The 24,659-nt window shown below is 35.7% G+C and overlaps 1 protein-coding gene across 5 annotated transcripts in view; it reads right to left on the reverse strand.

Moving 5' to 3' along the window:
• The window catches only part of STXBP5 (syntaxin binding protein 5), a 166,717-nt gene that overhangs the window by 97,417 nt on the left and 44,641 nt on the right, over nt 1–24,659 (reverse strand). For all 5 annotated transcript variants that reach the window (XR_011434477.1, XR_002805193.2, XM_023632926.2 and 2 more), the window contains exons 5-7: nt 17,116–17,250; nt 15,548–15,611; nt 8,470–8,553 (exon numbers count right to left, since the gene is read on the reverse strand). Coding sequence is in view for 3 of the 5 variants with exons in the window: in XM_023632926.2 (XP_023488694.2) it covers nt 8,470–8,553; nt 15,548–15,611; nt 17,116–17,250 (283 nt within the window). In the remaining 2 variants the exon portion in view is untranslated. The remainder of the gene's footprint in view (nt 1–8,469; nt 8,554–15,547; nt 15,612–17,115; nt 17,251–24,659) is intronic.

A 24,659-nucleotide genomic window follows, 5' to 3' on the forward strand; every position in this document is an offset into this window, starting at 1 on the left:
CTATCAATTTCTCAAGTAATTATTCAGGTGATTTTTAAAATCTGAAGGGACTCTCTTTTGACTAGAAATTTACTTTATACCGCTGCACCTCTTAAAAGCTATCTGAGAATATTTTTATATGACCAAAGTACATTACCCTCCAATTTTTTTGTTCTAATATTTTCTGTTCGTAAAAATTTTTTTAAAAAATCACTCTCCTAGGTCCTCTTTAAATTACGTCTTTTCAACTTAAGCTGATACACTTCTAGTTCTTAACGGTCAGCTGACTGTAAAAGCTGCCCTATGGGAGCGTCAGGATGCAGAGCGCAGCACAAAACCACGCAACTGAAACTTGCAAGTTCAAGTACGCAGTCAACATTTACTATCACCTCGTTCAATGGCCATTCATTTGGGTTCCTCATATGCTTATAAGTTTAAGTTAAATAAAACAATATTATGGATCATATTTTAAAATTTAAATTACGATGGATAAAGACCATCAGCTGCATTTCTCAATGCCAAGACTACACAATGTTTTAGGTTCAAAGTATCTCTAATAAAATTCTAAATAAAATCTTAAAACAGTAATAACCTTAATCCAAAATATACATATGACATTCTACAAACTCAATCTTAAAATAAGCAATCCTTTAGTAACCTTAACAGACGAAATTATTCCTGCAAAATACGAGTAGTGTTAAGTAGCTATACACAAAGCTATTTATATTTTTCAAAAGTGATAAAGGAAGGACAAGAGAAATCTACAGTGTTGTCTGGAATCTATAAATAAAAACATTCTGATCTTATCATATGTAAAAGTGTATATCATATACATAAATATATATCATAGAGAACTAATATTTCTACTTTGCTTAAAAAATACATCTTTGTTTAAAAGCATCTTTTACTCCTAAGATACTATTAAACTGTTAAGCCTTCCAAAAATAAAATATTAATTATAGGGACCAGTTGTTCACCACTATTCTGAATAACAAAGCGAAACCAATAACACAAAAACTCCATAAAAGAAACAATCAAATATAAACTTTTACATGCAATAAACATGCACAATTTTTTCTTAGTTCTGCAATTTTCTGAATACAAATCCAACTTGCCACAAGATCTCATTTTTTTCTCACAGTCTCTAATACCATTACATGTAATACTACATATATGAAGTAGAAATTTATGTAAACAAAGTGGGAACAGCAAATCTCACTAACCAAATCTGTCACATGCTTAGGATCAGAAAGTAGGTTAGGAGCACACCTGAATAATTTACAGGAGAAGATAAGTGATATAAAGTAGGTAGCATAAATGGGGGTTGAAGAACTTTGTATGTTGGTTGGCTTGTTTATTTTTCCAAGATGTAAAATTTCCAGACGACTTTTAAGTTACCAAATTTTTAAAAAGTGGAAAACTATAGATACAGATGAGTAAGAGAAATAGGTAGGAAGAGAGATCAAGGGCAGAATGAATGGAAATCAGAAGAACAAAATAAACAAGAAATATACAAAAGTTGTGGAGGAACAACAATGAATTCAGGGTAGAGAGAAAACGTGGAAAGAGAAGGAAGGGAGAGGATATAGCTACTGGCATAAGCCACAAAGCAACAGTATACACAATTCTAAAAGTTCTTTTTCAAGATGCAATTGTCTGCAAGAAATAATAACTATTATAAAGCTCATGAGAGAGTTAATGGATTAAGGATCTGACATTAGTATTTTCATCTTTGATAAAACAAACAAACAAAAAGCTTAAGTACTGTATACTTGAATACACTTTTTAAAAAAGAGTAATATCTAGTTATTAGGCTTTGGCAAAAGTAGTAGATAAGATGCTTTGTGCTTTCTTATCAAATAAGAGGGCATCTTGAAGCACAATTTTCTGGAAAGAGAACAGGCTATTTATCTATGAAATTTTACAATCACTAACTCAGAATAGTGGGAAAATTGAATAAACTCCCTACCTATTGATTTTGCAAACTAATCAGTATTATTAGAATCACTTCGCAGTAAAGCTGTGTATAAACCGTAGCCCAGCTGCTCTTATATTACACATATACTGATTAACGTTTCTAGCAGACTCACACCAAAAGCAGTTTTTCTCCTACAAAATAAGATTTACCTGATATTCAAAAGCAATATTGATAACTAGTAGTTATACTGGGAATCAGCAAAATTCCCAGCAATTGGGAATTTGCCAAAACCCTTAGAAAAATGTCAACGAAATGATTTTGACTTTATAATGCTTGCAAATACATGGAGAGTAAATAGTAAAAATACTCATTTTGTTTTATTATTCTCATGTAACCAAATAAGAAAGCGAACGCTTAGAGCACTGAATGAATTATTTCTTGCACATATAAATAATACATTAAATTGTGCAGCGTTCGCCCTAGTACTTCAACTTGTGAACATTTCAACATTATTTCTACTATAGAAGGGAAGTGACAGTGACACTATAACTGAACAAGATAATGAGTGAATAATACATTTTATAAGATAGATGATAAAATTATTACATATTGGACATTAAATGATTTATAGCTTCTCTCTCTAGTTAAGATTTTCACAGGCATAAATTGAAAAAACTGCCATTTCCATTAAAAATAAAACCCAAGAGGAATTTTCTTAAATATTTTGAAAATGTGAACAAATTATTCATTCTTTTAAGTATTGTTTCATCTTTGGAGTGTGTGTGTGATCAATCAACAGGAAATAAGCTATCTTAAAAAGAACCTGTCTAAACACTGAAGAAAAGGACCTTAGAGGAATAAATACTTCAATTAATATTGGTAGTATGAAAAATAATTTCTTTAAAGCTGTTATTGATTTCAGCGCTATGAGTTACAAATATATCCTATTTTGATATTCTTTGAAAAAAGACTTCTGACAGTCTTGAGATACAAATGGTACTCACATGCCAGCAAGGTACAAACTATTATTTCTTTGTGTTTAATTACCTATATTTCTATCAGTCGCTTCTCAGTCTACTAGGAAAAACTAACATGAAACCAAAATACAAAAGTCACTGACAAATGACTCTCGAGATATGACAAAGAATAACTATTAAAATAAAGAGGTTCATAAGTATTAAATAATTGTCTTAAAACATCAATAATGCTGTATTTCATTTCTGCCAACATTTTGGTTACTACAAAAAGAATACTGATATTTTAACACTGGTTATAGCCTAAAAGGAATAAAATGTCCCCTGTAGAAATATAATTTTACACAGATTGAAATACTCAGAAAATATCTGTAGAGTTAGGAATACTACCCAAGTATACTCAAAATCTATCATTTAGTCATAACGAGGTGAGAAAAGAGTCTGTCAATTAAAGAGGTACTAACTATGGATATGAAACAACAAAAGCTTAAGGGCAAAGATGGATTTCTGTTCCCATTACTCTCCATCCAACCACCCCAAGAGACCAAATGAAAAGTGAAAGCTGTACCACATTGAAGTTTCATTATATTAGAAATGTTCTGAATTGATATCATAATGCCAGTGAATACATCCTGTGCTAGGGTAATGAAAATGAAACTGAGCGGAGTAACACACTATTGAATACAATGTAAACATCGGGGTGGACAGAAGACAGAGGTAGTATTTTGCAACGGCGTTAAATTTTTAACCCTCACTAATGAGAATTAAATCTATAATAATTTCTTGACTGCCTAAAATTGTAAACTTGGTAAAACCTGCATTAAGTATCATTTTTACATGAACAAAGAGCCTGATAAAATAGCATGAACTCATGGAAATAGAAATCTTCACTCAGTTTACTTTAGAACAATTCAGAAGTTAAAACTTACATCCATAGCACTATCATTTAACCGTAAGAGTTAGTCATTATGTATGTTAATACTTATTCAGAACAAGTTTTTTGACTTTGTATCTCTGTTGCATCTCTGTGCATCAGTCTGAAGTTTTCCCACAATTTCCTTTTCGGGTTTTGGTATGAAGATACCGCTGGCCTCATAGGATGAGTTGGGAAGTGTGCCTTCCTCTCCTTTTGGGAGGAGTTCGGGTACAGTGGGCACTATTTGGTAAAATTCACCAGTAAGCCCACTGAGTCTGGAGTTTTCTTTGTGGGAAACATTGTCATTAAAAATTCAATTTCTCTAATAAATAGAGAGCTACTCAGGTTAACGATTTCGTCTACAGTTAGCTTTAGCACCTTCGATTAATTTGATGTCTTTCAAGGAATTTGTCCATTTCATCTAAGTTGTTGAATTTACTGGCATTAAATTGTACATATTTCCTTATCAGTCTCCTTGTATTTCTGTAGAAATTGAAGTGATACCCCCTTTCTCATGCCTGGTATGGGTAATTTATGTCTTTTTTTTTTCTCATCACTTTATCTGTTTATCAATTTCATCGATCTTCACAAAATGAAGCTTTTAATTTTATCCATTTTCTCTATTGTCTTCCTGTTATCTATTTCATTGATTTCTGCTCTTTACTATTTCAGTTCTTCAGCTTACTCCAGATTTAATTTTTTGTTTCTTGTAGTGGAAGCTGAAGCCATTGATTTGAGACTTTTATTGTTTTCTAATAGAAGCATTTAATGCTATAGTGAAGGCTTTAGCAGCATTTCATGGACTTCAGTATTTGATGTTTTTTATATTTTTCTCAGTTCAAAATACTTCCTCATTTCCCCTTTATTTCTTCTTTGACCCATGGGTCAAAGTATGTTGTTTCACTTTCAAATATTCACAGATTTTTCATCTTTTAACATTGATTTCTAATTTAATGCTTTTATAATTAAAAAAACATTTCTTAGAATTTATTGAGATTCATTTTATGGCACAAAATACGGTCTGTCTTGGTGAATGTTCCATGTGTACTTAAAAAGAATATGTATTCTGTTGAGTGGAATGCTCTGATATCTGCTTTGCTGATGTTAATAAAGCCACTTTGGCTGTCTTTAATTAGTGCTAACATTACCTCTTCCATCTGTTTTTTTCTAACACATCTGTGTTGTTATACTGAAAGCAGGTTTCTTATAGACAGTATATAGTCGGATCTTATAGACAGTATATACTCCGATCTTATAGACAGTATATAGTTGGAACTTATAGACAGTATATGGCTTTTTAATCCAATTTGACAATCTGTGCCTTTTAACTGGGGGTATTTAAGCCATTTACATTTAATATCTCTTAAACAGAATTAAAAAATAAAAGGGCTTTTATATAACCTACATATTTACCATTTCCAGTGTCTTTCATTCCTTTGAGTAGATCCAAATTTCCATCTCATATCATTTGCCTTCTATATGAAGGACTTCTTGTTTTTTTGCTGAGGAATACTCACCCTGAGCTAACACCTGTTGCCAATCTTCCTCTATTTTGTATGTGGGTTGCAGCCACTGCATGGCTGACAAGTGGTGTAGGTCTGTGCCCGGGACCCGAACCTGTGAACCCAGGCTGCCGAGGCAGAGCACGCCGAACTCAGCCACCAGGCCACAGGGCTGGCCCCTGAAGGACTTCTTTTAATATGTCTTGTAGTGAAAGTCTGCAAGTGATGAAGTCTTTTGAGTTTTTTATGTGCACAGAGTGTTTATTTTGCCTTTGTTTTTGAAAAGATATTTTTGCTGGATATAAAATTCTACGCTGACAATTTTGTCTTTCACTGCTGTAAAGGTGCTGCTCTACCATGTTCTGGCTTGCGTGGGTTCCAAGGAAACCACCTGCTATCATTTTTATCTTTGCTCCTCCGATTTAAAGTGGTTGTTTTTAAGATTTTTCTCTATCACTAGATTTAGTTTTAAGCAACTGAAATATGATGAGCTTTTGTGTAGTTTGTTTCCCCTGCTTTGAGCTCATCGAACTTCTGGGACATCTATATATTAGATACTTAGATATCCTAGAAGTTTGCAGGGTTATAGTTTTCATTAAATGTGGAAATCTTGGGGCCATTATTTCTTCAAATACATCTTCCGTCTAAGCCCCCCTCCTGAGATCCTATTACAAACACACTCATGTGCTGATGATGACGTTTCAGTCAATGTTCAGTCAGTTCTGAGTCTTTTTCTATTGACTGCATTTTCTCCTCATTTTGCATGCTATTTTCTGGCTTCCTTGCATACTCATAAATTTTTATTTGGATGCTAGCCACGGTGACATTTATGGTGGGTTATTATTATATTCTTTCATGCATTTTTGAGTCTTTTTTCTGGGATGCAGTTATACTACTTGGAAACAGTTTGGACTTCTCAAGGCCTGCTTTCAAGATCGGTCGGGCTGGTCTTTAGTGCAAGGCTAGTCTGGCAATACCTCTCTGAGGACTCTTGCTGATGCCCTGCACACTGAGAGGTTTCTCCACTCTCTTGGAAATGTGAACTCTTCTCAGACCTGTGTGTGCTGAGAGAACTGCTCCCCCTACTCCTTCCCAGTGGATTTCCCAACCCCCACCCCCCTGCACTAGTCAGTGTTCAACTGAGGACTCAGGGCAGAGGCTCCCCGCAGACTTTTAAAACTCTCTCTCTCGGCAGTTCTCTCCTCTCTGGAACCTTGCCGAGTCAGCTTCAGATGCCCTGGTCCCACAATCCCCAACTCTGTCTCCTCAACTCAGGGAGGCTGCTGGGCTTCTGCTTAGGTTGCCCCATCATGGGCTGAGACCTGGAAAGTGTCTCCAGGCCACAAGCTAAGGCAATTGAAGCACTCACCTTGTTTGTGCCCCTCTCGAAGGAATCTCTGGTTCTACACTACCTGCTGTCTAATTTCTAAGAACTGTTGTTTCCTATGTTTTTCCAGCGTATTTGCTTAAGGTGAGATGGTAAATGCAGCCCCTATCACTCCATAATGTCTAAGCCAATATCACTACTTAAATTTACAAAAAGTAAACCAAAAAAGTCAATCTTGTAAATCTTCTTTCATTTTAATGTAGAAAGTAGATCTTCAGGCCAAAACTTCCCTAGAAATGGCAGATTTTTGTTTTTTACTTAAAATATTAAAAATACTCTTTTTTTATATTTCAAGATCTTGATTAGCGAGCCACACAATGCTAACTGAAAAGCTTTAAAAACAAAAAGTAGACAGCCATGAAAACAATTCTCTTTCAGTTATGCTTACCAAGATAACATGCAGACATTGACAAAGTATTCCAAGTATTGCTATAGTTACTCAATTTAGTCTGCCATTCGACTAACTGAAAACATCAACGTGAAGACGTGATATAGTCTATCTTAAAAATAAGCAAAACCACTAACACATTTCCTAGCTCTATTGACTGAATTGGAAATTGTGAACACTCCTAGTACCAATATTATGATTTAGTGGCATTTCACACCGAAAGAAGCCACAGTTTTATGGACAAAGATCTTATTCTAAGTTTGGGACAGAAATATACAAGATTAATAGGTATCCTTTGTTATAACAAATAGCAAGGAAGTTATCCAAGACTATTACCACCAAAGGACTCAGGAACCAACTAGGGGAACAAAGGCGGGACAATGTGAAAATCAATACGGATTATAAAGTTAATGTACCGAAGCGCATCAAATGTGTTTAAACCTTTGAGCACATAGTGAAACTAAAAACAAGAAAAAATTGGTCACTACCGAGATTACTAGAGAACAACCCCTTTAGAGTAAATACTGAAACGAAAGCAAAGAATCAAGCATTTATCCTGCCTTTCCTATATGAACTGTACTACCGTATAACCAATTAGTACATGAGAGGAAGTTTCTTTTTACTAAAGTATACTAGCTAATACAGAAGGAATTATAGAATTAGAACATCCCCATTTTGCAACTGCTATGCACTAACAGATCCAGGCCTTGGACATCACTGGCTGCTAATATCAAAACAGACATTAACATTCCACCTAACAGGAGAGCATCATCTGTGAAGCAGTCTTCCTAAAAATCAAAAATGAACCTGAATTTGATGAAGCCTCAGTAAACAATCCCATTTATAGGAAATCTAAGGGTAAAAAGAGATGTTAAACACAAGAGGGATACAGCCAGAAAATGCTAGTCTTTGGGAAGACTCTAGCTTCATCAAATAAAAGGCAAAAAAGAAGGAATGAGGTAAAGAAAGGCAGGAAAGAGTAAGAGGAGAGTAAACAGTTTAAAAGAGACTTAAAACACTTACCAAAATCAATCACAATCAATCTTTATTTGGATCTTAAAGCAAGCAAACTATAATGTCTACATTATACCATCATTTGTATAAAATAAAAAATAGAATACCTTTATTAATTTGTTTATAAATGCACAGAAAGCCTCTGGAAGAACACGAGAAACTGGTTAACACTGGTGCCTGGCGTAAGGGAACTGGAAGGCCAAGTGACAGTGTGGGGAAGAGGTTTTTCTATCTTTGGAGCTATGTGATTATCTGCTATATATTAAAGAAATTTCTGTTATTGCAATTACAAAGGTTGCCTAAACTAAAATCACCTATTAAGTTCTTAGAGGAGCTGCTCTGAACTACAGAAACGACAACAGCTTTTGATTAGCAAAAATAATGTTATTACCTCATCGTACGTGTATCTGTAGTCGGCTTTCTTTGATTTGAGGTCCCATAACACTACTGTTCCAGATTCAAAGCCAATCAAAAGCTGTAATAAAAGAAAATGCCACATTATCCAGGAATGATATTAATTATATGAAACATGTATTTTCTGACAGTAAGGATAACTATTACCATTCATACACTTCAAGTATAAAATTATAATATAATTCAACACCTGCATTGCTAATTACTAATCACATGGATGACAAATGAGAACACTGATTGCATATTTATATACCTTTGACGATTAGGGACTCAACAAGTATCATACAACTGATTACTCAAAAAGAAAACAGTACCATTCTGAAGTCCTGAGTATGCACTTTCATTAACTGATATAATAAATTACTAATAAAAATTAACATTTGTGTGTGCTTCAGAGTTTACAAACTTTCCTAATTCAACACATTTCAGTCAATCTCATTTACTCATCTATATACCGATTAGTTCCAAATTATATCCAGCCTAGACCTCTCTCATGAGATTCAGACTCCTAATTCCAGTGGCCACATCTCCACTTATTTACTCCATAAGAACCTCACAGGAAACGTGTCCAAAGCGGTTCACTATTTTCTGGTATTCTCTGCTGCGGTCTCTTTCTCTCAGAATTCCTCATCTCAACATTCATTAAGTCACTCAGGCAAAAAGCTGGGGGTCGTCCTTAACTCTAGTCTCTTACCCATCAGGTAAGGTCATCAAGTAATTTTAAAACTACATTGTAATATCTGATTTCCTTTCCTCCATCTCCAACACTTCTCTCCTGGTTCAAGACACAAAGATGTCTCTTCTGGTCTCTGGTCTCCCTGATTCCAGTCTTCTTCCTTTTTTTAACCCACTCCACAGTGTAGCTAGAGTAATAGTTCTAAAATGCAAAGCTGCTCATGTAATGTATGCTTTTATAGAAAACTTTTTAACGTTTTACCATTAGTTTTAGGATAAAGGCTGAACTGAATAATATGACCTACAAGATTTGTCATGGTCTGACCTCTGCTTACCTCTTCAGCTCCATCCTTTACCACATCCTTCTTACCCAATACACTCCAATACATCTTTCAGTTCACGCTCTCTCTTACCTCTGAGCCTTTGCACATGCTGTATTCCTACCTGGGCCACTCTATTCGAATGTCATCCTCTTTGACTGACTAATCCTACTAATCCTTCAGATGTCATTTTAGCCATCACTTCCTCCAGGAAGCCTTCCTTGACCTACTAAATGTAAGTCAATGCCCTTCGTATGTGCTCCAACAGCACTCTGTACCGTTTTGTAATCTGAAGGGTCACTACACATATAATAACGGCCTTTTCCTTATCTGAATTCTCCTGCAGACTATAACACTGGTCAATTTAGGCAAGGACTGGTGTTATCTTGTTCAGCACTGTAGTTCTAACATAAGATACAGGGCCTGAGCAAGAAGAAGAAATAAAAGGAATCCAAATAGGCAATGAAGAAGTGAAACTCAATGTTTGCAGATGACATGATCTTATATATAGAAAACCCCAAAGAATCCATAGAAAAACTATTAGAAACAATCAACAACTACAGCAAAGTTGCAGGGTATAAAATTAACATACTTAAATCAGTAGCATTTCTATACTCTAACAACGAACTAACAGAAAAAGAACTCAGGAACTCAATCCCATTCACAATCACAACAAAAAGAGTAAAATACCTTGGGGTAATTTAACCAAGGAAGTGAAAGACCCATACAAAGAAAACTACAAGACTTTCCTGAAAGAAACTGATGACAACATAAAGAGATGGAAAGACATTCCATGCACATGGATTGGAAGAATAAACATAGTTAAAATGTCCATTCTACCTAAAGCAATCTACAGATTCAACGCTATCCCAATCAAATCCCAACAACATGCTTTACAGAAATTGAACAAAGAATCCTAAAATTCATATGGGGCAAAAAAGACCCCAAATTGCTAAAGCAATGATGAGAAAGAAGAACAAAGCCGGAGGTATCACAATCCCTGACTTCAAAGCATACTACAAAGCTACAGTAACCAAAACAGCATGGTACTGGTACAAAAACAGGTGCACAGATCAATGGAACAGAATTGAAAGCCCAGAAATAAAACCACACACCTATGGACAGCTAACCTTCGACAAAGGAGCTGAGGGCATACAATGGAGAAAAGAAAGTCTTTTCAACAAATGGTGCTGGGAAAACTGGACAGCCACATGTAAAAGAATGAAAATTGACCATTCTTTTTCACCATTCACAAAAATAAACCCAAAATGGATCAAAGACCTAAAGATTATACCTGAAACAATAAGTCTTCTAGAAGAGAATATAGGCAGTACACTCTTTGACATCAGTTTCAAAAGAATCTTTTCGGACACCATAACTCCTCAGACGAGGGAAACAATAGAAAGAATAAACAAACGGGACTTCATCAGACTAAAGAGCTTCTTCAAGGTAAGGGAAAACAGGATTGAAACAAAAAAACAACCCACTAGTTGGGAAAAAATATTTACAAGTTATACATCCGACAAAGAGTTAATCTCCATAACATATAAAGAACTCACACAGCTCAACAACAAAAAAATCAAACAACCCGATCAAAAACTGGGCAGGGGACATGAACAGACATTTCTCCAAAGAAGATATATGGATGGCCAATAGACACATGAAAGGATGCTCATCATCACTAATCATCAGGGAAGTGCAAACCAAAACTACACTAAGATATCACCTTACACCTGTTAGAATGGCAAAAATATCCAAAACAAAAAGTGACAAATGTTGGAAAGGTTGTGGAGAAAAGGGAAACCTCATACACTGTTGGTGGGAATGCAAACTGGTGCAGCCACTATGGAAAACAGTATGGAGATTTCTCAAAAAATTAAAAATAGAAATAACTTATGACCCATCGATCCCTCTACTGGGTATCTAACCAAAGAACTTGAAATCAGCAATTCCAAAAGTCCCATGCACCCCTAGGTTCATCACAGCATTATTTACAATAGCCAAGACATGGAAGCAACCTAAGTGCTCTTCAACTGATGATTGGATAAAGAAGATATGGTATATATATACAATGGAATACTACTCAGCCATAAAAAAGGATAAAATCATCCTATTCACAACAACATGGATGGACCTTGATGAGTATTACGTTAAGTGAAATAAGCCAGATAGAGAAAGACGAACTCTGTATGACTCCACTCATAGGTGGAAGTTAAACATACAGACAAAGAGAATTGATTGGTGGTTACCAGGGGAAAGGGGGGGTGGGGGGAGGGCACAAAGGGTGAAGTGGTGGACCTACAACATGACTAACAATAATATATAACTGAAATTTCACAAGGTTGTAAACTATCACAATCTTAATAAAAAGTTTAAAAAAAAAAAGATACAGGGCCTGAGATGTTGTACGTACTTACTACACTTTTTTGTGAATAAATAACTTCCAGAATGGAATGCATGTTCTTGCCTCACAAACTGTCCACTGTCTATCCAGCCTCTGCTGCCCACCACCCCCTGCTCCAGCATTTTCCAAATCTCAGCATTCCCATTGCTTGAAACCTCCTCCCCTCTATTATCATTCACTGAGCAATCTTCTATTCATTTTTAAGTCTCAATTTAGCGTTGCTTCCTTGGGTCAGCCTCCCCAATTCCTCCAGACAGACTAAGATGCTCCTTCTCCTATGCTACTACCTGCATTTTCATCTTCATGTCTCTAATACTGAATATATTGCCTAATACACAGCAGACACTCAATAAATATTTGCTTAATGAGTTCACAAAGCATTAGAAGGTAGCCAATACTTGCTCATGTAACCTGGGGATATAAACAAAGTTTGGGGCAGAGCCAGTAATTTTAATGAACTAGAAATTTAGTTGATTTCAGACTACAGGTAGTGGGCATTTAGAGGGGCCAATCACTGAAGTTAACAAAACACATTTTCCCACCTTGGCAGAGGGTATAGTTAAATTTTCCTAACATAAACTCTTCTTTCCTAGGCAATCAGACATATACTTCTGGGAAAAACTGGTATTTGTTTCCTTTACCTTTCCCAGTCCTTCTCAGTATCTTAGACATGAGACATTGCATTTTCTGATGGGGAAGTAGGAGAGGAACTTCAGCAATGAGGAAAGAGACGGAAAAGGATACAATTTAAGAACTGATGGACAGGGGCAGGCCCCGTGGCCAAGCGGTTGGGTTCGCGAGCTCTGCTTGGTGGCCCAGGGTTTCACAGGTTCGGATCCTGAGCATGGACATGGCACTGCTCATCAGGCCATGCTGAGGCACCTCTCACATGCCACAAGTAGAAGGCCCACAACTAAAATATACAACTATGTACTGGGGGGATTTGGGGAGAAAAAGCAGAAAAAAAAAGAAGATTGGCAACAGTTGTTAGCTCAGGTGCCAATCTTTAAAACAAAAAAAAGGAACTGATGTACAGTGTAAACAGCACCAGACTATACTCTGGACACAGGTAAAGTAAGCTCCAGTCTTAGATCTGCCACTTGGTAGTCATGTAACTTTAAGGAAATAATTTTTCTCATCTAGATCTTAGTAACATAAGAAGGTTAAAGTTTTACCTCTCTTATCAGATCTAACGTCCTAAAACTGTTAGAAATCTGGGCCAATAGGTTAGACTTTAATTCCCATAATCTCCTAAAAATGTTACTTAAACTTAGAAAATTCTTTCAATGTTTACTCCTACTAGAATCTTTTATAACTCAGACTGAGTTAATTTATGTACTGTTGACTGGTTTCCTTTTAATTTTTCTCTCATAGAAAGCATTAGTGGGTACACTGAGTATGGATACGGCTCTCAACAACATCAATAACTGATCACATCTTCCAGAGGAAATACAGCATGATGGACAGTACTCTGGGGTTAAACCAGAGACATCAGTGTTTAAAATCCCAGCCTCACCAATATCTAGCTTTGTGCCTCTGGAACACATACTCACAACAAGTCTCTGCCTCGTCATTTGCAAACCAGGGAGGAAATCCAACAAAATTTGTTGGGAGGATCAAACCAAATAGTGTATATATACAGTGGAAAGCACAGTGCCTCACACAAAGTAGAATTCAGTAAATGGAAGTCATTACTGTTACTATGGTAAGCAACGTTACACAGGTGCCTAGGACCTTCGCCTCGCGTGGTGGCAGCCGGGGGAAGCTGCCCTATCACTTCTGCTTTCCTTTAGTGACGCAACGTCACAGAGACCTATGGAAACAGGGAAGAGTCATCGATGTAGTTAACCTGGATTTTTCTATTAGAAGTCAAAGGTTAGACAATATAGTCTATTCTAGCACCCTAATATTTCAAAAATGTGTGAATGAGATTGACTCTGGGAACTAAGGAGAATAATCCACCAGGTCTCCAAAAATGAGGATGCTATCAACAATTATATATAATTTATACAATAAATTAATTACAGGAGTTACTATTTATATTGTATGTTGGGTGCTATGGGAAATGTAAAGCTCGTAAATCTTATCTCTGTGCTCGAGGAGTCTTTTGAGATCAGGGGAGCTGAGACATGCACGCATTTCTCATACAAGCCAACATGTGGTAAATACCATAAAACTTGTACAACTAAGGTGCTAATGAATTTTGAAGTGAGAGAAAGCACTTTCTGTGAGGATCACCAGGAAAGATATCATGAAAGATATATATCTATCTGAGTCTCAACATAGGGGTAGGAATTCAGCAGAGAACATGAGAAAGAACTCCAAGCAGAGGGACTCACAGGAACAGGGCACGGAGGCAGCAAAGAGGAGCTCACACTGGGGAAACAACAGCTATTTGCTTCAGCCCAGCATTCAGGGAAAGATGTTCTGAAAGATCATGAAACCTGGGGCTACGCTTTAAGGAAACTTTATTTTATCTGTTAGACACTGCAGAACCACTGAACGCTTTCGAGCAGGAGAGTGTAAGATTAAAATGGCACTCCGGGAAGACTGATCTGGAAACGATTCAAGAACGAGTTACAACACCTTGAACTTCATGGTCACAGTGAGCCTGAATAGAAGAGAGACACTGCAAACGGAAGGACTGAAACGCTTAGTGACTGATTCGAGGCAGGAGGGGAAGTTTTCAGTTCTGCTGCCGCCATGCTTTCCACTCAAAGGCTTGGCTATTAAGTGGGTATCTTGTACCAAAGAAAATAAAGTGAAGATACAGGTTACTGTAATTTGCTTCAGGTAAAGCTTCTCTCGAAACACACAATTATATGATTATAAGCTAACTCCAAACAGGACCATTATCCTTTGGTTTTCCCAGTGGCAAATAAGAGAACAGTGTTACCCAACATACAGGCTTCACCACTCCCACAACTGAGGAAGGAAAAATCTGGGTAAATGTCTTCACGAAATCCAGAGGTTTCATTTCACCGATTTCTGATAGTGATAAACTTCCTGGTATTTATGTAGGCTAATACCATAAAATTCAATAAGCAGAAAAGTATCACTAAAGAGAACTACCTGAAAAATTGGTTTGAATTAGAAAACAGAGATTCACGGGAAAGGAAATTTTATCATTTTTAAATGTATTAATGAACCTAAATTAACAATAGCTAGATAATGGCTGTATGAAACATTTCAGAGTATAAAAAAATAAAGGAATAGTTTAAAAAATCTCTACATTATTAACCTGAGCTCTTTATGAAGATGAGAGACAGAGACAACTTTGATGGAAGGCATTATGAGGTAAGTGCTACAAAGACCGTACAACCAAAGTGTTAAAAAGAATCCAAAACCAAAAAAACCAGTTTTTGTCAGGATTATCAGAGATCAGGGGAAATATTCTAAAGAAGCCAAAAATAAACTAATAACCTTTGATTGTATTTATTAAATTTTAAGTGTTTTAGGGTAAAACTGTAAATGAGTCTAACTCTTTCACTTGTTCTACATGATGTATAACTAAGCCATTAAGTGCATACGATATACAACCTTCGTTAGCAATCTCAACTCTGCAAGGGAATTGTGGCTCTAGAATAGTTTGCATATTTTTTAAAAATACCAAAATTCATGCATTTAAGTAATAAACTTTTAGAAAAAAATTCTACCTTTCCTTCATCCATCGGATTATCACTTATATGGACGACAGGTCCTGGGTGAGATTTAGATGAGCTAAAAGAGAAAAATAAGATTTTTTTTCTCAATTAAAAATTCAATACAACTATATATTCATTACAATAAGAATAATAAATTGAAAATAAAGATATATTTATAAATGAAAACATTTCAGTAAAGGATCAATGAGAGATGTATAGAGGAAAAATAGTGACGCTTGTGTTGATACAAGTCAACAAAATTTACAATAAAGCATACTTTCTGTACAGGAAAGAATCTTCAATTCACTATTTAGCACAGAAAATCTATTCTCATGATAGAATTCTCAGAGTTACTATCTTTAACTAAAGCAGCATCTAGAATGTTGCTATCTTATTGTACTCAATTCTAGCCTCTAACTGGGGCCTCTCATCCAAAAACAAGTTCACACCAAAAACAAGAAAAATTCTATTGTTTAAAAAAATATCAAAAGTAATGCCACCTTTACTTGCACAGAGAAAAAGAAATACAGGCAAGAATGCAGCAAAACTGATGTCTCTACAGTGGGAATAAGCACCTCCCTATGCATAAAGTCTGTGGGTGCAGATCGGTCCACTTCATGAGAGCCACCATCTGCGAAACCACAGACACCCGCACCAGGCCCACCGACTAGACGCTGCGATCAACTCAAAAAACAGACCACGGAAACCCACCCCTGTACCAAGGGACTGAGCTGACACAGGAAGGAAAACCAGGCTTAAATATATATCACAGCTGCACCAACTCATTACTTAAGAGATATGCCACAAATTTATCCTTATGTCAAATTCTGTGGAATGCAACGATACAGAACTATTTGTTTAGAAACAAAAACAGTGAAAGTGAATCTTGCCAATATCCTTAAATTTTGATTTTTATGTCTAAATAATAAAAGAAAAACTTAGAGAAAGAAAGAAGACACAAAGATAAGATTCTAAGACAGAGTGAAGAGTTAGTGTTAAAGATCCCTAGGGCCCTACAGCTCAACGCAGTCTTTGTTGTTGTTGTTAAATGAAAACAGCCATCATTATATCAAAATTAAGAAAAATTAACTGTCAAATTAATTCTGCAATGTTACATTGCAAACATTTCCATTATATTTGCTGATCATTAAAATATAAAGTAGTGGTTTAGATCAGCGTTTTCCAAACATTGGTGGCAACCCATTAGTGGGTCATGAAATCATTTTAGTGGGGTATGATGAGCATTTTAAAGAAACATAATTAGAAGATAAAAGAACAGAAAAAAATTGGAGTTTTTTTTACCTAATAAGAATAATTGTTTCATTAAACTTGTGCTACAAGTTTACATATATGTGAACATACGCATATATAATATGTGTATATATCTATATATATATATATATAAAGCTTTTAAATTTACAAACTGCAAACAGGAAAATGCAAAAAGCTAATAAATCTGTATTTAACATCAAGAATGTCTGACACATTTAATTACACATGGATTTACTGATTAGCTATTATACAATTTTATCATACATGGTACTGATACTTTCAGATATGGAATATTTGCTCAGACTCACAGTTCAATGGCTTTATTCCACATAATGACGTAGCCTGAGAGTGTGAAGGACTCCACATTGACAATATGGATATTACCTCGCTCGGTGCCCACATAGAGCCACTTACTCTGGAAAGGCAGATGGCAAAATGTTACCCTGCAAGAGAAAATACATCCAAAAAGGAAATCAGCAAAACGTCTGGTAAATTTTATTAACTGTTTTAGAGGATTAATCATGATATATATATATATATATATATATATATATATATATATATATATAATTTAGGTAAAGCAAACATGATATACAACCATCAGATTTATCTACTCATTGTGGTTAATATTTAATTATGCTAATTCAACTTATATGTCAAACATAAGGCCATACAATAAATAGACAGCATGGCTTGACAGAAAGAAGATGAATTTTGAAGTTAGTAAGTGTTGCAAATCTGGCTATGTCCCCGACTAATTGCGCTACTTCAGGGATATCACAAATTCAACCTTTAAGCCACAAGCTAGGAGTCTAATATCCACACCACACCTGGGTACTACTGTCTTTCTCCGGAGTTATTAAACACACTAATCCATCTTAGGACCTATGCTTACTATTCCTTCCAGGCAAAATGTTCCTCCAGCTCATATTTTTCTTCTATTCAAGATTCAGTTCAAAGATCACCTGCATTCAAACTGCTGTCCCAATACTGTGCATCTCTAACAGGCCGGCCTCGTGAGAGAGCCGGGGTCTCCCTTCCTCACCAGCTCGCAGGGCAGAGATCCTCTGTCCTCAGCCCTACACACGGTTACTGAAACATGCCCGAACTCTCTCCTCCATGTCCTGATGATATGGGAGGCCCTGAATAACAAATTATAATGATTTACATGCATATCTTAAACTTTATTATCATTCCAACAATTTCAAACATTTTCTGTACTAGTTCTTTTGATTTCAAGGTAAACAATGGAAACTCTCTTATCTTAACCTTTTTGTAGCTCTTATTTTTAGAAAAACGAAAAGGCAGTATGTTATGAAACCATATAACGCTCTGTCTCAGATTACCTATTGTGTCTCTCAAAATATACTACTCAAATTTTCAATAGAAATAATACAGACTTCAAATAACACACAGTGATAATTATCACTGCTAGACAGTCAGTACCGACAGCAGGCACTAGGCAGGATGTGGTATACAGAAAATCCACTAACCCCATTAGCACAACTTCATTACCGAATTTTTCAAGATGAAAATACTTCTCAAATAAATGGACATGCAAGTAACTCACGACCTCCCTATTTCCTAGAGGAAATGTTCATTTAGACACTTATTTAAGGGCTATCATCTGTCTTTTTTGTTGAGTGTTTTCTATAACATGTCTTTTTAAAAGATTTATGTAAATTTAACAAAGCACGGGAATGTCTAAATGATGACAGAAATGTCAAAACATTTTATAGTACCTTATTGTTTCACAAGGCAGAAAGTCCACAGTACCTTTCTAAAGACTTTAGGGCCATACAGGTTTCAGAATTCAGAATTTTCTAGATTTTAGAAAGGTATGTAACACATACTTTGTATACTACCCAACATAGGGGTAGTATCTAGTAAACACACTGAACGTTTTCTGAGGTATAATTTTTGGCAGTTTTTTTAACTGAGATATAATTGTCACATAACATTATATTAGTTTCAGGTGTACAACATAATGATTCAACATAAGTATAAACTGCAAAATAATCACAATAATTCTAGTTAACATCCATCACCACACATAGTTAGAAATCTGTTTTTTCTTGTCATAACTTTTAAATCTACTCTCTTAGCCACTTTCAAATATATAAGACAGTATTATTAACTATAGTCACTGGCAGTTTCTTAAAAAGTTAAACATACACTTGCCATATGCTCAACCCATTCCATTCCTAGGTATTTACCCAAGACAAAGGAAAGCATATGTCTATATAAGACTTGTACACAAATCTTCATAGCAGCTTTGTAACAGCCCCAAACTGGAAACAATCCAAACGTCCATCAAGAGGTAAATGGATAGAGATTATAACACAATACTATTCAGTAGTAAAAAGGAATAAACTACTGATACATGCAACAACATTGATGAATCTCAGAATCTTTATGATGAATGAAAGAAGCTAGACAACAAAAGATGTGTTGTATGATTCCATTTATATACAATTTATAGGCAACAGAAAATGGCAACCAGTCTGTTGTAACAGAACGCAGCATCAGTGGCTGCCTGAAGATTGTGGGCGTGGAGGCTAGTGACAGAAGAGGGGTGGGATGACCACAAGGAAAGATTTTGGGGTGATGGGCAGATTTGTTATCTTGATTGTGGTGACAGTTTCACGGGTGTATGCATGTGTCAAAACTTAGATGGCACACTTTAAATATGTGCAATTTATTGCATGTCAATTACACCTAAATAAAGATATTTTAAAACTCTTTGTTTTCAGAGCTCTGTGGATTAGGAATTATGAAAACAGACTGTGATTCTGATTAATACACAGGCACGACGAGCTCTGGAGGGAGGCCGCCTGGATTTAGTTTCCAACTCTGTCACTCACTAGCACGTGTGTGACCTTAGGTAAACCAGCCAATCTCGCAGAGCCTCAGTTTCTAAGCAATGAAGAACATCTGCCTCACCGTGCTCACCTGAGGATCAAATAAGACAGAGCGAGGCAGATGCTAAAATGGGGCCTGACAGTAAGTGTTCCATTAACGACAGCGATTTCTGAAACGAAGTGATATTCCGCCAGACAGAAGCCATAGATGAGTTTTAACTACATGAAGTAAGAAAAGTGGCAATAGCATGCCAGATATAGAGTGAACAATGCAATGCAAACATCACAAAAACAACTATTTCATTTGAAATGTGCCTTAAACTAAAACACGAATATAGCTAAACATTTTGAAAGTGCAAAAATAATTTCAAAATAAATAAGCCAAAATAATGACAGGTTGACCAAAAAAAAAAACCCCCAAAGCAGAAATAGCCAACATCCTGATCTGTTCTATTTTGCAATTCTCCATTATTTTTCACTCTACAAAAGCAGTAGCTGATTTGTTTAATACAATTACATGACCCATCTCTGATTTTAACACTAACAAAGTTATTTACGTATGCTTAAAAAATTTAAACTTAACTCCTTAAGGGCAGAGATTTTGGATATATTATACAATATCTTCTGTTGCTAGCATAGCAGCTGCATACTGCTATTTTTTCTGTATTGTTTCTTAAATAATTTTAAAAATGAAGTAAGAATAAATTCACTGCTGAGGAAAAAATCTAGAACTTTTCCTAGACTCGCTTTTTCAATATTAGCTACCACCATAAGATTTTTTTTCTCAGTCAACTGTAAAACCAACTTGTAGCAATGGGAAATTTTAAGCATCTTTACGTTTTTCAGAAGTGAGAACCATTTAGCATTAAACATTTTTAGAAGGAACTTAAAATGCTCACTTAATTATCTGGCACCAAGACTTTAATATGGTCCCTAGAATGAGTTTTGTACACTTTTTAAAAAATACAAAACACAGGACTGTATCTGTACAATATATCACCAAATTTAAAAATTACTCTGCTCCATAACTACCCTCACTATTTAAGTCAATTGAGAAGGGGGAAGGTGAAAAGGTTTTTATCACAATTAGCTTGAGAACTTCTCAACTAGTAAATTTTAACGGCTCTGAACATGTGGGAATAGGAATAGTGAAAAAACTAAAATTCCATGTTGCCATCAAATGAAATCATGTCATACAGTGACTTAGGGAAAGGCCACTAAGAAAAAGTGGTTCCCCAAAACATACTACTAGAAAAGCTACTCAGCCAGCACGCCCCACGCAGAACGGCATGATTCCAGATTGTGGGCAATCTGACCAGTCAGTTACCAAGATGTGAAACTGGGAGTCGAGACAAACTGGACTTGATTTACAATACTTAACAGTGTTCTTTCAATTTGTTATAGAAACACAACCTTATTTCCTTGTTTACAAAGAATCTTAGCCTTCTTTGTTGCAAGTTTAAAGAATAAAGAATATGCAAGCTTTCGTGTAATAACTAAATTGATGAAAAATTATATCGATTGATTATGTAAAAGGCGTCATGTGTATTGGAGCACTTAAAACCGTATATACATAACACGTGTATATGTGTAAGTGCGAGTATATATGTAGAGACAGAGAAGAGAGATTTGCTGTTGTCATTTAATGACTATAAGAAAGTGATCCATGATAGAAAGCTAGTATTTTTCTAAAAGTCGTCATGAAACAAATGGCACTGAATAGCCTTGGGACAAACAGATTTCAAACTTAAGGAGTTCAGATCAATAGATGCAAAAAATACTGAAAATTACCACAGTAATTGCCTCCAAGAGATTTCATCTCCCTCCCTGTATCCTCCCCAGGTATAGTCTTCCCCCGACATGGATTCTGGGATTGATCACGTGACTTGCCTCAGCCAATGGAATATTAGCAATTGTGCCATAAGCAGAGTTGAAAAGTGCTTGTACTTCTGGGCTTGCTCTCTTATGCTTTTGGAACCCAGGTGCCAGGTGATGAAGCCCAGACTCCAGTGTTGGAGACACTGGCCCAGTCCATAGCCAGCCCCAACCACCAGACATGTGAGTAAGGAAGCTAGACCATCCAACACCGTTTCATAAGTGACTATAGTGGAAGACCACTCCTGCTGAGCCCAACCCAGGCTGCTGACACACAGAACCGTGAGCAAACAAAATGGTTTTAATTTTAGCCTCTTAAGTTTTGGGATGATGTGATATGCAACAATAGATACTTGATCTTTTACATAATATAATTCTATTCAACTAACATCTTCTCAGTTGAAAACGAAGAAAAACTATAAAAACATATGGAAAAAAAATCCTTATACTTCTACAATTATGTTAAAAAAAAAACAAAAAAAACCCAGGAAAACTTTTTAGGAATGCAAGCAGTGCATGTCTCATGAAGCTAAAACAGTACCTTGGATTAAAATCAAATTCACAAGTACTGTTTTTCATATACTTTATTACAAAGATTAATTTTATTTTAAGGTGGTATAGATCATAATAAATGACAATGACTTCAGTTTTTACTGATACCAGGAGACCAATTTAAGTTTATTTGCTGACGTATTAGTAGAGCATCAAGTTATACCAAAAATAATTTATAATAATATATTGAGTCACACTAAAACTCAGTAAACATGAATAAAGTTAAATATTATAGGAATGGCATATTAAATTGAGCCTGAAAAGGTACCTTAAAATGGATAAGTTGAGCCAAAAAAAAAAGACTGACTGAAACAAATGTCTTAGAAATACACAGATAATGAAACTGACTTTCCTCAGTGTGTCTCTAAAGAGAGCTGCATTCTAAATCCTTATATTGGACTTAAACATAGATATACTTACCATACATAGGGTGTTACGAGAACATAAGTTCTGTACTTGCTTAAGGAATTTTTGAAAAAATGTGTAACATATTAAGTGTTAGGGAATGAGACATACACCCTACTCACTATTTAGCCTCAGTAGCAGTCTGCCAAATATTATGTAGTCAACAAGCACCAAATTTGGAAGATTTTATTATTACCAATTTTCTTTAACAAAAGAACATGTACAGCCTCCTAAGTAATGTTGAAGTTAATCACCCATAAACAAGCGTATAATACACAGATGATTACAATTTAATCCACAGAAAGAAATATGAACCAATACGCTCATCTGTATGACTACATCCCCATAAAATCAGCCCAACATGACAGGAAATAGTCATCATTTTTATATTCTCAGCAAATATCACACAACATTGCACCTAATAAGTACTCAATAAATATCTGTGAAATGAACTATACAAAGTGTGAGGATTTATTATGTTAATTAACAAAACAATCAGATATTCCTGACTCACTCCCTCTCCATCCTCATGGCCTAGACCTAATTTAAACCATTATCACTGATTGATTTGACAGTTCCAAGCTGCCCCAAGAGTTATCTGTCCGAAGCCAAGAGAGATCACCTGTTATCTTACTTGAAAGACTCTAACGGCTTAGCTTCCACCATAACGCTTCTTCAGCAATGTTTAGTGACACTTTGTGGTCCATGTCTAGGAAAAGGGGGTAGCGATATGAAGTGTGCAGGATTTGGTCAAAGCACCCTCTTTCACATCCTCCTATACGCCTTCCCGTGCTGCAGACGCCAGAAAGCTAAAACTTACATTTCCCAGACTCTCCTACCATTAGAGTTCTGGATGAGATTAAGTTTCTACTAATTGACTATGCTTGAGATTTGTTGGCAGAAGTGGCGCAGAGACCACCTTTCTGTTGCTGTTTCTGCTGACGAGGACCTTCTTGGAGACCTGAGTGTAAGATGCACTTAGTGCAGCAGTGGGAACCCGACACAGCATTCAAAATCTCCCTGAGATCCATGTGTCGAGAGGCAGTTTGATGGCAGTAACAGTACATTCTAAAACGCTTGTTCTGGCAGCCTTTCAGACATTTTGTAAACAGCTACGTCCCTGAATTAAACCCCTTTATGCTGAAAATATCTAGAGTTTCTGTTCCTGCATTGAACCCCGACCTATACAGCAATAACATGCAGCTAATCTGCAACTTACCTACTATATGATAGTCTATAGTGACAAAAAAATACCTACTTGTAATGTGTCTTGCTCAGAAAATGTTATTCATTTCATGATTTAAAGTTGGAAAAAGGTTGAGAATATAACTTTCTTATAATTGTATAAAAGGCCTTTCATGAAGTAGATCTTTTCCACCTTTCCAAAATCATCCTCTCTGGACAACACCCCTAGCAATGGCTAACCAGATACTCTGCCTACACACGTGAGACTGCTTCACGACTGTGCGTCTGCACATAACGGAAAGTCCCTTCGCCCACTGTCAGTGTAGGAAATTCCTACTAATCCTACACATCTGTTCATACAGCCTGTTTTATAACGCTTTACCTAAAATTCCCAAAACATGATGATGCATCTTGTTTCTGGTTAATCTTTAAAATTTTCATTACATTCATATTGCATCAAGTTTTCCATTGCATCGTGATTTGCCACATTTTCTCAGACAATTATAACTCCCATGTCTCTTTGGAATTTATTACAGTATTTGCATGGACCAGAATCTCAATGTTTATCAAATGAATTAATGCATAAGAAAGTTTTCAAAAAGCTGATATTATTTTGATTCTTTTGTTAAATTAACTGTACTTTACATTGTCCTGTTATTAGATGAAAATTTACTCGCATTAATGAACATGGAAATGTGTTAAAAATAAGAGCAGAATCAGCTGAAAGTAATTTATAAATCTGTTCAAAGGATTTCCTTTCTATTAGTAGTTCCATTTGTCTTTTCTGATAAACTGTCACAGCTACTTTAGAAAATCGTCATCATATCTATAACCCAGCAGTACAATGTAATAAATGTTTTGAAAAATAAGCTTCAGAGATCTTTGAAGGTCATTTTACATTTGTATTGATTTACTAGATTCTTTATTAATTACATCTCAATTTTCATAAAGCATTTAAGAACTTTTAGAAATAT

The sequence above is a fragment of the Equus caballus genome, chromosome 31 (assembly GCF_041296265.1).
Source record: "Equus caballus isolate H_3958 breed thoroughbred chromosome 31, TB-T2T, whole genome shotgun sequence".
Lineage (NCBI taxonomy): Eukaryota > Metazoa > Chordata > Mammalia > Perissodactyla > Equidae > Equus > Equus caballus.